This window comes from Lytechinus pictus, chromosome 14 (assembly GCF_037042905.1).
Source record: "Lytechinus pictus isolate F3 Inbred chromosome 14, Lp3.0, whole genome shotgun sequence".
NCBI lineage: Eukaryota > Metazoa > Echinodermata > Echinoidea > Temnopleuroida > Toxopneustidae > Lytechinus > Lytechinus pictus.
In genome coordinates this window covers 21,222,477-21,237,334 of record NC_087258.1, presented here as the reverse complement: position 1 = coordinate 21,237,334, position 14,858 = coordinate 21,222,477, and the positions used below count along the sequence as shown (strand labels likewise).

Genomic DNA, 14,858 nt, shown 5'->3' with positions numbered 1-14,858 from the left:
AAAGTTTTGTTGATCTTATTCTTTGATTTTGCTGCTTTCACAAAAGCTAACTTGCTCCAAGAGTTTCATTCTCCTTTAAAAACGAGAACGGAAAAACCCGCACAAATTATTTTATAGGCACACTATGAGTATGAGTAATGTCACAAGAAGTGATGCATTTTTTTGGGTATTTATTTAATTGTTTATTGTTTGATTTGCTTTACACGCTGAATTAATTTTGGAGGGATAACTTATGTATGTTTTGTTTTTCAAGCTTTCCATATTGCACCATTATTTATTACTCATGATTATTATATAAATGTAATCCAAGAATTATTGCCTGTTATCAACTTCTCTCATTTGAAGGAGAAAACTAATTATCATGATAGGCTAATTTAATTATACGAAATCAATGTGCAAGATTGCAACATCAGAAGGCAATTAAATGGCAAACTGTAACTGAATAGACCCACATGAGAATGTTTCCATCATTTTTCCCCATCAAAGATACAATAACAAGTCAAGTACTCTACCGAACCGCGACGCGGAGCCCCATGGACGTACCTAGCCGGCGCCCCGGGGCGCGCGCGGCGGGCCCGCGCCCGGGGCCGGGGTAACTGGTACCCGGGTGAGTCGGAGAATGCCGCTACTCTCTGGTGAGTCCATCTCTCCTCGCTCTCATCAAAATGTACCTAGCTTTCACAAACTCTACTCATCCTATTCACCCAGGTCAGTGGGAAGATTTAAATTCATCATATACCAGTACCGTAGAACAGAGTGATCGAGTCAGGAGTTAACTGATCTAGGGACTAGACCTCCTATTCCTAAAAACTTAACGACTAAATAGTATTATCGGTAACGCCACGGTTACTTCACTAACGTTCGGCCTACTACGGTACCGGTACTACTACTATCACTAAAAATGATGGTGGTCCCCAAGTCAGCGAACGTAATAATTTGAGTTAAGATTTAACATGAATTTCTTTTTTATTTCACAAAATCTTTCAGATAATGATGTTCCTTATTATGAGTAAGTGTACCACTCAAACTACCAGATAATATAAAAAGTTGAAAGAAATAAGGCTTTTAGTTTTTATAATCAGATAATTACTAGGATTTTCTTGGAAAAAACCTCGGGCAGTCATTTTCAGATTGAAAAAAAAATGGTAGGCCTACCCTATGTCTGCGCAACCATTCACTTTGCACACGATTCGTAATTCGGGTATTTTGATGATGAGAAAGGCTGCATTTGCATTTTTTTTAGTCCGTCACATGAAATGCCCCAAATTCATTATTTTCCCACCTTTTTTAATGAATAATAGATCTATCTGTCTATGATTGACTATGTGTAAAGTTTGTGTCCGTTGCGTATCTCCTTTTACTAATCGCGCAGATACACGAGTGCGCAGAAAAGTCAAGGGGGACTGGGCAGACTTAGGGGATCTTGCTATACTAGAATCGTGCAGATACGCGTTTGTGCAGACAAGAAGGGGGACTGCGCAGACTTGAGAGAACTTGTTGTTTGTTGGATATTAATGGCGACCAGTCATATTTGACTAAGACACCGCCAACTCGTTAGGCCTACTATTATTTTCTTTCTTTTCTTCGACGTGTCCTTTAAAATCATTCCTCTCCTTTCTTTGTTTTTTTTCTAATTATTTTTAGAAAGAACTTGCCATAACTTTAACATTCTATAGGCCTAGGCCTAGTGTGAATGCGTTAGGACTAACCAGGGACGTGAGCTGTTACATTAAAAAAAAATCTTCAATAAAAACTATTGGGTCTAGTATAGTGAGTGATTGTATTACCGACCGGCCTTGTATTACCGAACGCACGCATCAGAAAAAAAATTCATACGCTCAAAATTTCGCAACATCCTTCCAAAGAGAACTTGAATAGAAATTGATGAAAAATGGTCAAAAACACATTTTCAAAGTCTTAATATTCTAACAATAATAAAATATGGTCAAAATAGCTCATAAGTATTTTTGTTGTTTTTTCAACTTTTCCCACAGAAAACACACGTTCGGTAATATGATACCTTTTTCAAGTGACCAAAATACTTCACGTGCGAAGAGGGGTCCGATTAGAAGCTAATATCGTAAAAAGGAAAAACGATTTCGGCAAAATTTTCACATATATATTTATATTTTGTAGGTAATTGTGTATTTATGTTAAAAGTTTGGTGAATTTTATGAGAATAATGTGTTTGATATGATTGAATTCATGAAAAGTGTTCGGTAATATGATCCACTACCATACATATTGGCCCCATGTTTGTGCACCAAACATTTTAGACTAGATCTAACAAAACATGATTTTATTTTTATGTTACAAATATGTTCATTTTAAAATGTTCCTTATTCTCTTATGAATGAAGTGTGCCAAAAATCTCATTAAAAAAGTAAAAGAAATGGGTCATAAACATTGTTGCTAGATAAAGATTTTTCTCTTGGATTTGGAAGAAAAAAAACTCGGCCAGTCATTTTCAGATTGAAAAAAAAAAAAACGGTGCCTCATGTCTAGAGATTAATGTAGCTGTGCGTGCACCCATTCAATAAATACACACGATTCAGGAATTTTGATCACTCATTCATAAGTTTATGATATAGACCCCTAACTTCATTCTCTGTTATGGTAGTGGATCATATTACCAAACACTTCATAAATTCAATCGTATCAAACACAGTGTCATCATCCTCATCAAAATCGTCATCAATGTTTTGCCTGAGCAATCCACAAACATGAATATGTCTCATTTGCATAGGCATCAGAATCTTCATGACTCCATGCCAATTTCATTCCAAGTTTCATTTGCTATTACTTTCTCTGCAGATTAACCCTATGACTTCTGCAACTGGGACATCTCTGTGAAAAACTTATGGTAATCACATAAGTCAGTAGACAGGTGGTTAATATCCAGATGGCTATTGAACTCACCACGAGAGCCATAGAGGCGATGTCCTCTACCATAGGGGCACCAAGCCCGTCAGATGTTACGGGTCACTACAAGGTCAACGGGAGCTATGGGATGAACGTCACATTGAATAACAGTAGCAGTAATGAGACAAACAGTGCCAGGAATATCGAAGCTCTAAAGCTTGCCAACCAGTATGTGTTGATGGTTACTCTCGGACTCACCATGGTCGGGATGGGAGCTGCCATCGAGTTTAAAGACTTCAAAATAGTTGTAGGTATAAATCTAAAGAGACCAGGGGAACATTTCTTGATACAAATAGTCAGAAATTTTCTAAGAAATATTTCGGTATGAAGCTTTTCGACATGCACTCATCGGAGTAAAATCGCATGAATGACTAAAACGCTAGAGCAAAACAATATACAGTGCGTCCCACAAAAAAAGAAACCGAGTTTTATTGATGATTTTACATCACTTAATCACAAATACAATAGACAGATGACCTACCATTGTAAAGCTTAAAATCTCCTCTTTCATCTGAAATTACTTAGATTATTTCTCATTCACGCATGAGTGAGCAAAAACAATTTGAAGAGGGGATACCAAAAAGACATTTGGCGGGCTGTATCTGGGTTTCAAAGAGAAAACCACATTTTTAGAAAGTTCAATATCTGCTCTTTAATTTGATACCTCAATTACAGAAAATGGTCAAGAATTAACAAAGTTCTGGTTATTTGAAATAAGGCTTGAATTTCAATAATTTCATAAAATTAAGAGGTTCTACAGGCTAGCGTTCAAACTCACTTGACACTCCGTTTTGTTGACGATCAGCCATGCATTAAGTCTTTTGTTAACCATGCGATAGCTTCTGTGGGAAACCGGTGAAAACACGTTTATTTAATGAAATTATAAAAATACAAGCATTGTTTCGAGGGAACATAACTTTTTTACTTCTTGACCATTTTATGTGATTAATGTATCAAATAAAAGAGCAGATATTGAACTTCTTAGGCATGTGATTTTTGTTTTGAAATTCAGATACCCCCCGCCAAATGAGTTTTTGGTATCCTTTCTTCAAATTGTTTTTGCTCACTCATGCGTGAATGGGGAATAATCTAAGTAATATATATCAGATGAAAGAAGAGATTCTAAGCTTTACATTGGTAGGTCATTTGTCTATTGTATTTGTGATTAAGCTATGATAAATCATCGCTTAATCTTGGTTTCGTTTTTTCTGGGACGCACTGTATAATAGAACCAAAACTAGACAATCTAGTTTGTTTAGTTTTGATTCCATTATATATTGTTTTGCTCCAGCGTTTTGTTTTAGTCATTTTGTCTAGTTTCAGTTCCATTATATATTGTTTTGCTCTAGCGTTTTAGTCATTCATGCGATTTTACTCCGATGAGTGCATGTCGAAAAGCTTCAGCGTGTCCATTTTTAAGGCTATTTTACGATTTTGCGGCACCAAACACTTCTTTATTTTGGTATGAGCCAATCTGATGCAAGTACAGTGTATTTCAGCAGGTAATGATGAATACAGTGGTCAGTGAAAGCCACTGACTATGTTTCAAGACATACTCTCTTAGAGTTACAGGGAATCTTGGCCCTGTGGTATAAACTTGTACACTTTGATGGTAATATCATTCTTGATTGCAGCTGGAACGTTGATGTGATTTGCTATTGTGTAGGATACAACCTTGCAATCAATACAATTTCATGCAAAAGGGGCATAGGGCCTGCCCTATACCATTACAGTAACTTTTAATGCTTGTTTATCACACTATTCATCTTATTCTTAACCGTAACCCTAAAACTCACTGAATTTTACTTTCAAGTTTTACGCATCATTTGAGAGCAGATTTGCAAGCCCTGGCACACAGTTCTGAAATGACACAACATATTGTACTTAGGCCGTGTTTATGCTTCCACTTTTCAGGCCAGAATCAGCGTTTCCATACGTGATTAGTCCGAAACACGGTTGCGTCCATGCTTACTTTCATTTAAACGCTGTTTCAAAACGCCGATCGTAAACTCACAAAAAGGTGCGTTTGTAAACGACATTTGACCAGAATCAGGCTTTCTGGGGAAGTATAAACAGAACCACGATCGTAAACGTGTTTAAATGACGTCATTTGGTGCATGCTTCCGGTGAGATGAAAATCCGCGGGCAAATGCAGTCGCATTGCTCCATGGTCGCATGTTACCTCCACGGAATTACCTCTCATCTCCCTTCTTACATTTGCATGTGTGATAATTGATTTAAGTACTATCACTAGTATTACTCTTCCAATTTGTCATCACGATGAATGTTGAGGGATCTACAAAAAAAAACCTGGAACATGAGTTATAATGAGGAGACATCGCCAGATGCCCATGAACAAATAGATGTTTTATTATTTTATTATGTATACTTTAATATTCTTTATTTTTTCTCACTATTATCCTCACCATGTTGGAAAATATATGGCTATGTCAAGTAGCTCCATGCAATGACTAAAATATCGGAAATTGTTCGATGTTTAAATAACAGTCAACGTACCTTCCCCATAACAACTCTGGGAAAAAAAAAACTTTCGAAAAAGGGCGCGCCCAATTTGACCTGGCTTTCCTGCTCAACGAAAATTACGATGCGAAGCCAGCTGGAGTTCGTGATTTCGCCTCTGAAAAGTGAAGCATAAACAGCACTCCCAGAACCACGTTTACGATCGGCAATTTGAATCGACATTTGAAAACGCTGATTCTGTCCTCGCAATGGAAGCATAAACACACCCCAAGATCTATTTATGTAAAGTGCATGTCAGATCCGAAATTAATAAAAATACTGATTTTGTGTACAAAGTCTTTGTATATGGTGTTTTCTCACGTCCTGTTCTGAAACAGTCCGCTGCTGTTGTATTATCGTACATTGTTCATAATTCAGTTCAATTTCATCAGGGTATGTTTTTATATGTCAGGCTATACTGATGCCTCTTATGATATTCATCCTGTAGTACCGGTACCGTCAATCATTAAGAGCGCTCAACCTGTTGGCAGCTCCTCTATCTGCTCTCTATTTCTTTGCTTAATTCGAGTGACTTTTGTTGTTATCTGGAACCAAATTATCAACAGTGGATTTGAATTCATCTATAGATTGTTCTGGACAAGTTTTGTTGCTCTTGCCCCTAAACTCTGGAACAATCTCCCCATCTCCATCCGTAATGCATCCATTGTCGAATCTTTCAAAACACTCCTCAAATCTTACCTCATTAAGCAGTCCTCTTAATTCCATATCCTGTTCTCTTTCACTGTATTTTGCTACCTCTTTTTTCTCTTTCCAATGCGCTTAGAAACTGTTGTATTAAGCGCTATATAAATGTTAATTATTATTATTATTATTATTATTATCCTGGCCATTTTTCTTACTTTTACCTGATAGCTTTATCTACCTGTTGGGATCGGTATAGGGTTCGTATGTCAGGTTATACTGATGCCTCTGAGAGGATTCGTCCTGGCTATTGTGCTTCGGAGCAGCCACCCCATGCTCTAGGTATACATATAGCAATCTCAAGTGCCCAGGCAGAATAACCTGAAAGGGGAATTCAGCCTTGGTCATAAAAAGTTGTGTGGGGAAGGAGAAAAAATAAATTAAACAGAATGGTGAAAGTTTGAAAGAAATCGGACAAGCAATAAGAAAGTTATAGCTGCTTTAAAACTGAGATCACTTATACTATGTAGATTCCAAATTGGCAACTGGGTAAGTAAATCATGACAATGGGCAAGGACAACTTTCCCATAGGCCATGTACTTTATTATCAGGGATTAGTGGTTTTCTCCTAAGTACCCATTCCCCTGGGGCAGTAATCTAAATATAACCCAGGTAGTATATTGTTTTATGTCCTCATGAAAGAAAAATATAATTTGAAATAAAACTTTTGGGAAAAATTACATTTTAGCCATAATATGTATTGGAGTACATGGAAGAGTAGTCCTTGCCCTACATCACTATGACATCCCATATGCGGCCAATTTGAAGTCTTCATGGGTATAGTGATTACCAATATTTACAACTTTTAAAAATTCGTAACTTTCTTCCTGTTGTCCAGTATTGTTCAAACTTTCACCTATCAACTTGTCTGATTTTTCTTTTCCTTATAAAAACATGTTTTTATTTGGGTTGGATTCCCCTTTAAAGGGATAGGGTGGCGAGGCCACCTACATGTACATGTAACAGTGACATTATTTCTTTTTCCTCAATTGAATGCTAGGTGATAGGGGTAATAAGGATGATGGTTTACTTTGATCAAATCTTTCAACTTATCTTGGTTTTATTTTAAATTGAATCTAATATAATAATATCCATATTGTATATTTCCTGTCTTTCTTTTCCGATGTAGCTCCGTCGACCTGTTGGGGTCGGTATAGGGTTCGTCTGTCAGGTTATACTGATGCCTCTGATAGGATTCGTCCTGGCGATTGTGCTTCGGATGGAGCCACCCCATGCTCTGGGTATACTCATTGCAGCTTCGAGTCCCGGAGGAACAACCTCAAACCTCTTCACCTACTGGACAGATGGTGACGTTTGCCTCAGGTGAGTAGATGATGAAAATGATCAACGTTTGTATGATAATGATGATAATCCTGTGGGGGATTCGGCAAGTTTCTTGAAGCCGATGACCCGAATTCACAAAGGTGGTTTTGAAAACCCACGGTTGAGTCCATGGTTTATGCAGATGGCCTGTATAAAATACGCTTATTTTACCGCGTATATTAGAAAATGTCCAATGCTGAATTGCTGATGCGCGCTTTTGTCACAGTGTGCCAAATTGACGCCTGTTGCCGTGGTTATCCATGCTATATTATTCATGGGTCCACTGTTTTGAATTAATGAGTCCACTCTTCAAACAGTGGACTCATGAACAGAATAGCGTATTTAACCATGGTAACAGGTGTCAATTTGGCGCACTGTGACAAAAGCGCTCAGCAGCATTGGACATATCTGATACACGCGCCCGATACGTGCTAAATTAAGCGTAATTTATACAGGAAATTTGCATAAACCATGGATTCAACCGTGGGTTTTCAAAACCACCTTTGTGAATTCGGGCCTATATGTCTCTTTTCCATTTCATTACAGACCATAAGGTTGTGGTGTGAAGGACGTACAGTAAACTGAAAATGTGTTTTATTAGATAAATGTACCTATTTCACATCAAAATTTAATTTGATCGGGTGCCCAATCGACACTTGCCACCACACATATATGACAGTTTTATACTATCAGTTTATCAAATACTTAAGTCATTTCATTAAAGTGATTGTCTATGAATTTGCAATGCTTCTTTATTTTTATCCAATATCAGCGTGGTGATGACAACGATATCAACGGTAATAACGCTAGGCTCGATGCCGCTCAACCTGTTCATCTATGGCCGACGGTGGACGGACAGAGGGGCCGTTATACCGTACAAGGACATCATTATTGCCCTGGTATCGTTCATCGGCCCCGTCGGTCTCGGTATCCTGATCAGATGGAAGTCGAGGAAGTGGGGGATTTTTATCGGCAAGGTGAGTCGACTTTGTGATGAGATGATAAAGGATAAAATACCAAAAGCCATGGTGGGGGGTACATGAATTTTTTGAATAAGCATAGAAACATGGAGGTCTAACGTCACAGCCATTAGAGCCACTTTCCCCATTGAAAAAACAAATACCCCCTAAAAGGCCTTCAAGAAAGTGGGCACAATTCCCCTTGAGTACCTTCAGATCTGTACCTGGATGTCTGTAGCCACTTGGGGGGGGGGGGGTCACAAACAGCTGATATTGATTTATGTATGGAGTTGCTTTTACATGATTTGAATGTCAATATTTTTAGAGCAAGGGCACTTTTCCATTGTAGAGGAGATTTTTTTCATATTACAGCTCAAATGACAAAAAAATATAATAATGGCACAACAAATATTTAAGGCCAATTGAGAGAGGCATCAAAATTTATTTAAAATGTGAGAAAATGCCACATTTTATTCCAAGCTAAAATGCATTCTGTAGGTAATGGTAATAAAATTGGTAAGGAGATATTTATTTGCCCCAGAGACAATTGCTCTGCTAATTTCTCAGAGAATGAAATGTGAAGGTTAGGATCGTGATGGGATTTACGGATCAGAATCAATATGAGGATTAGGATTAAGATTAATACTGTTAGTTTGAAGTTTGAGATAATTGTGTATGGCTTTTATGTCTTCATTTTTAGTAGGAGCAACTGTCGCAAGAGCAGATATGATCAGGCACCACAAAACCCACAGAAAGTCAGCAAAAATGAAATTTTAGGTAAAGGAATACTCCAGGCTGAGGATAATTTAAATAGATATAGAAAAATCAGACAAACAAAATACTGAAAATTTGATCAAAAATGAACAAGGAATAACAAAGTTATGAGATTTTAAAGTTTTGCATTATTTTGGTTAAACAGTTCTAGGCTTGTCTTCATGAATATTCAATGAGCAAATTGATGATGTCATACCCGATATCCCCACTTTTTTTTTGTATTTTATTATATGAAATTAGGTTTATTCACAGTTTCTTTTTAAAAAACTATTAAAAAAAAATGGATTGAAAGCTGATTAAGTGCATTAGATATTCATTGCTGCAACTTTTTTCATTATAAGGGAGACATATCATTCACACATACGTGCATGAAATAGTGAAGCAATTAAGATTTCATGTAATAACATAAGAAAGGGGAAGGTGGGATGTGACATCATCAGCCCACCTAATGAATATTCATGATGATGTGCATATCACTGTTTCACAAAATATTGCTTAACTTTGAAATTCAATAACTTCGCCATTTGTTATCAGATTTTGATGAAATTTCAACATTTTGTTCTGTGATTTTTACTCTATTTATTTAGATATAAATATTTTCAGCCTGGAGCATCCATTTAAATAGCCCTTCTGAAAGAGGATACTCTAAGCTTTATAATGATACATAACTCATGCACAATGATTGATCCTAACCCACACAATTAAGAGGAGAATGTTCACTACCATGGAACACTCCTTTTGAGAAAAGGGTGATTAAAAATTCCTAGTCTATTGAAGAGCGCTTTATACTCTTCCACTATTGTGTATTGTAGACAAAAGGAAGATGAAAAAATCAATATAATTTCAATAGAAGGAATTATCAGCTTGCCCCCAAAGTTCACACACTAATTAGGTACATCCTGTCCATTAGTTTGAACAAGTATCAATGTTAGAAGTTATCCTGTTTTAAATTGATAGGAGTTCAAAGAGAGATGAATATTTCAGGTTTTCGTGAAAATAAAACATGATTACAATTAACGCAAAAATACAAATATAGGTATAATAAAACCACTCAAAAATAGCACTTTAGTTTTGATTGATACATCCAAATTTTTGCAGTAAATATTGGAGAGTACATGTATACTCTTTCAGAAAACCCCCAAAATCTTAAATTTGAACGTTCTGACCAAAATACTCTCAAATGGCTCCAATTGAAAATCACACAGTGCGACTTTTTGTGGGTTTTGTGGTGCTGGGTCGGTATGCTTGGTACATGTGTTGTCACCAGTATCATCATTGATGTAATAATGTGCAACAATACCGCATATTATTTAGATGCTAAAATGTGTTGCATCTAGGTAATGATGTGATGCAAATATTTTGATTAAATTATACAAATGTTTCCATGATCCATCTCTCTATCCAGCCTCTCGGCGTAGTCGGTATGCTCGGTATTGTCACCAGTATCATCATCACCTGTGATGCAAAAATGTGCAACAATACCACATCTTATGTAGATGCGAAAATGAGTTGTACATGTATATAGATAATGATGTGATATAATTTTGATTAAATAATACCAGTATCATCATCACCTTTGATGTAAGAATGTGCAATACTGCATTTTTGTACAGGTATAAGTAAAGATGTGATACAATTATGATGAAATAGTAATGTGTCCATCTCTCTATCTAACCTCTCGATGTCGTCGGCATGTTTTGTATTGTCACCAGTATCATCATCACCTTTGATGCAAAAATGTGCTACAATACCACATTTTATGTAGATGCTAAAATGAGTTGTATATAGATAATGATGTGATATAATTTTGATTAAATAATACCAGTATCATCATCATCTTTGATGTAAGAATGGGCAATACTGCATTTTTGTACAGGTATAGGTAAAGATGTGATACAATTATGATAAAAAGGGAATGTTTCTGTCTATCCAGCCTCTCGGCGTAGTCGGCATGCTCGGTATCCTCACCAGTATCATCCTCACAGTCTTCATCAACCCGAACATCTGGGCGTCCACCTGGAAGCTTTACGTCGCCTCGCTCCTCCACATGTGGATCGGCTGGTCTCTGGGCTACACCCTCGCCAGGCTCCTCTGCCAACCCCACAAGCAGTCCCGTACCATCGCCTTTGAGACCGGACTCCAGCAGATAGGCATCGCGATGACGCTGATCTCGTTCTCCTACAAGGACGACACGGAGCTGTTCCTCGGGGTCATAGTCTACCCGATGTTCTTTGGACCGTTCAGCATCCTCAGTTTCAGCTCCTGGACGTTGGCCTACAAGATATACAGGTTTGTTGGCTCTTTTTTTAATGCTCGGTTTTTTTTCATACACAATAACATTTCATTGACCTATTATAATTATGATTCATCTTAATTGAAACAAGCTCATTTCATTCATTTTTCTTCTCTCAGACATTACAAACCTGAAATGGAGAGCGAGGTCGAGGATGACCAGAGAGGAGGCGGCAAGGAAATTGGGCTCCGAGATCATGATAATGACAAGCAGGGGATTGAATTAAGGGATGCTGAAGAAAAAGCCACCAAGGAACCTTTCATATGATATAATCATTTGAATGCTAACAGGTAGTAACACATTTTCTAACATATTTTTTTTTCAATGTATCTTTTAGAGTCCTTGGCCAGTATTCAAGTTTAATCTAAACTCTGCTCTAAAGTTATTATTTAAAGGTATACGCTCCCGGGATTCAAGAAGGCGCTGTTTGACGGTGTTACTACGGGATTTGCTCGCGGCCTTCTTCATTATGAAGGTCTTTGAATTAAGTTGCATGCTACTGTCGATCATTATCCAGTCACACATATACACAGTACACTGCAGGGCTTTTGTATACATCGGTGCTGGCCTAAATATCCGCTGAGGTCACTTCACACATCAGGGTCTAAGATAGATGCAATGTTAATTGTGACCTGAATGACACAATTTGTCGACAAGATATAAACACATAATTTGTCTGTCTAATTGGTTTACTCAACACAAAACAGGTCGCAATGACCCAGCCAGGGTTGAGCTTTATGACTAGGGACCATAATATTCATCTGTCGTCCGGAATTTTGCCAGTCCTATTGCGCCTCTGTGCAAAATTATCAGTCGACGATATCTGTATTCCTAGTTCGTCAAACGTAAGCTGTGCAAGTTTTGTGTAATTGTATGTGTTAAGTGCCATGCATGGTGCACGCATGCATGGTAACAATATATGGTGCAATTACTTAGCCACGATTACTTCATCAATTCCATGAATAAGGCTTTGATAAATTATTTGGTTGGGGGTAAAAATGGGTCGGTTGGTTATTTTTTTTTTTTAAAGTGTAGGTTTAGAGCACATTAGCTGCATGTATAAAGTGCAGTAAAATGTAGTTTAAACAATGAACAGCAGGGTCAGATCAGTTCTTTTTTATGTATTGCAAAATTGTTTTATGTTACTTTGGTGATGGTTGTTATTTTAATATCTGTTATTCAATTATGTTAAAATCATGAATATTCCAATATGTATGGATTCTAACTAATAGCATATGAACTCCAAACTCTATAATATTAAATTTTCATTCCCACACAACTACTCTTTCCATATATCTACGATGCCCGATTCATCTTTGCCAGCTATCAGCTAAACCTGCCATTGCAGCTATTCTATGGATGTAAATACTGTTGATAGCCTACATAGTCTATATGACAGTTTTCCTCCTCGTTTTAATGCTTCCACTGCAGCTATTTTGTGGATGGGATACTGCCTTGAATACTGAATATAATCATAACCTTTGAATATACCAATAGGCAATGCAGAAAATGTGGCATTTTTGCAGATTTGCTCACTTTATGTGTGTGGTCATTCGCAATCATTTCCTTTATTATGTAGACGAATAATGCTATGCTTTTATAGGTAGGCGATAATAAATAATAATATAGGATTTGTATAGCGCACTTATCCATCTTGCTAGGTGCTCAAGGCGCTCTAAAATTTCCCCGGCTAAGCTAGTCTACCAATTCCTGTGCGCACAGCTGTTTGAGGAATTCCTGCCGGTACCCATTTACCTCACCTGGGTTGAGTGCAGCACAATATGGGTAAAGTTCTTGCTGAAGGAAAACACGCCATGGCTTGGATCGAACACACGTCCTTCAGATTTAAAGACGAGAGTCTTAACCACTAGACCACGATGCCCCCACATGCGTATTGGCTATGTACCGCATGACTATACACTTTGGCAGGGGCGGATCCAGGATTTTCAAAGAGGGGGGGCACAGGGTTTTAACCAAAAAATTAAGGATATTGTGTCCCTGAAAAAAATCAACAAGCCAAAAAAAAATATCTTTGCTTTCAAAAGGGGGGCACACTTCTGTTCTAACAGTATTTTTACAGTATTCAGTGCACCTTGGTCAAAATTATATTCAGGTACATTCATGTTTATCTCTATTTGCCAATCTCCACCCAGGTTTAGTTGATGGGTTCTTGGTGGAAAGGAATTTGTTGAATGTTCGAGAGCCCTATCAGGAGTAATAGTATGCAGCACTTCGATATATTGTATTAATTGCTATATTAATGTTGCAGATATTATAAATTTTGAGGCATCTACATGAATCTACAGGGTGTATGAGTATAAGAAACACAGTCAAATTTTTTCAATGTCTCCCGATCCAATTTTTTTTTTTTTTTTTTTTTTTTTTTTTAAATCCATTTTTGGTTGTTTTTTGGGGGATGCTTTTCACAACTTACTGTCTAAATCTGCAACATTGGATAAGCTTTAACATTGAGATAAATGGGGATTTCCAGGGCCCCGTGCCCCCGTCTTACAAAGAGTTACAATTGATCCAATCAGTCGTAACTCTATGGAAAGCCATCAGTGTCATAATGTTTTCTACAGGAAATGTGCACAATGTCCTTTGTAAACAAAGAGAAGCACAGTGAATTTCAAGACAACGATGAATGCATGAATATGCATCTTAGCTAGAAAATATTTTGAACAAACATGCATAATAGATGTTGACATTGCTGGCCGTCCGTAGTTGCAATCGATCAGATCAACGCAACTCTTTATAAGACGGGGCCCAGGGCTCCTTTTTGTCTCACCTGCATAGCAGAGTGAGACTATAGGCGCCGCTTTTCCGACGGCGGCGGCGTCAACATCAAATCTTAACCGAAGGTTAAGTTTTTGAAATGTCATAACTTTGAAAATATATCGACCTAGTTCATGAAACTTGGACATAAAGTTAATCAAGTATCACTGAACATCCTGCACGAGTTTCACGTCACATGACCAAGGTCAAAGGTCATTTAGGGTCAATGAACTTTGGCCGAACTGGGGGTATCTGTTGAGTTACCATCATAACTTTGAAAGTTTATGGATCAGGGGAGTGTTTCATCAACATTTTCATCCGACAAGTTGTCAGATCTGACATCTTTCTCTGATGTTGATTGGCTGAGAGGTACTGTTACTATGGTAACTGTCGGATAAAGTGGGACTTGTTGGATAAAACGTCCGACAAGTCCTTTCATGAAACGCTCCCCTGATTCATGAAACTTGAACATAATAGTAATCAAGTATCACTGAACATCCTGTGCAAGTTTCAGGTCACATGATTAAGGTCAAAGGTCATTTAGGGTCAATGAACTTTGGCTGAATTGGGGGTATCTGTTGAGTTACCAT

General features: G+C 37.5%; 1 protein-coding gene across 2 annotated transcripts; it reads left to right on the top strand.

Moving 5' to 3' along the window:
* The first annotated feature begins 283 nt into the window (after window positions 1-283).
* LOC129276483 (ileal sodium/bile acid cotransporter-like) lies at window positions 284-13,533 on the top strand. Of its 2 annotated transcripts, none has more exons than XM_064109382.1 (6): window positions 284-635; window positions 2,815-3,169; window positions 7,274-7,467; window positions 8,240-8,444; window positions 11,134-11,489; window positions 11,613-13,533. In XM_064109382.1, exons 2-6 carry the CDS (start codon window positions 2,903-2,905, stop codon window positions 11,758-11,760), a joined length of 1,170 nt encoding a protein of 389 aa, XP_063965452.1. In that variant the 5' UTR covers window positions 284-635; window positions 2,815-2,902; the 3' UTR covers window positions 11,761-13,533. The 2 variants fall into 2 exon arrangements, with proteins under 2 accessions (XP_063965452.1, XP_063965451.1); XM_064109381.1 differs by having other exon boundaries at window positions 284-708; window positions 11,613-13,510.
* Window positions 13,534-14,858: the final 1,325 nt, after the last annotated feature.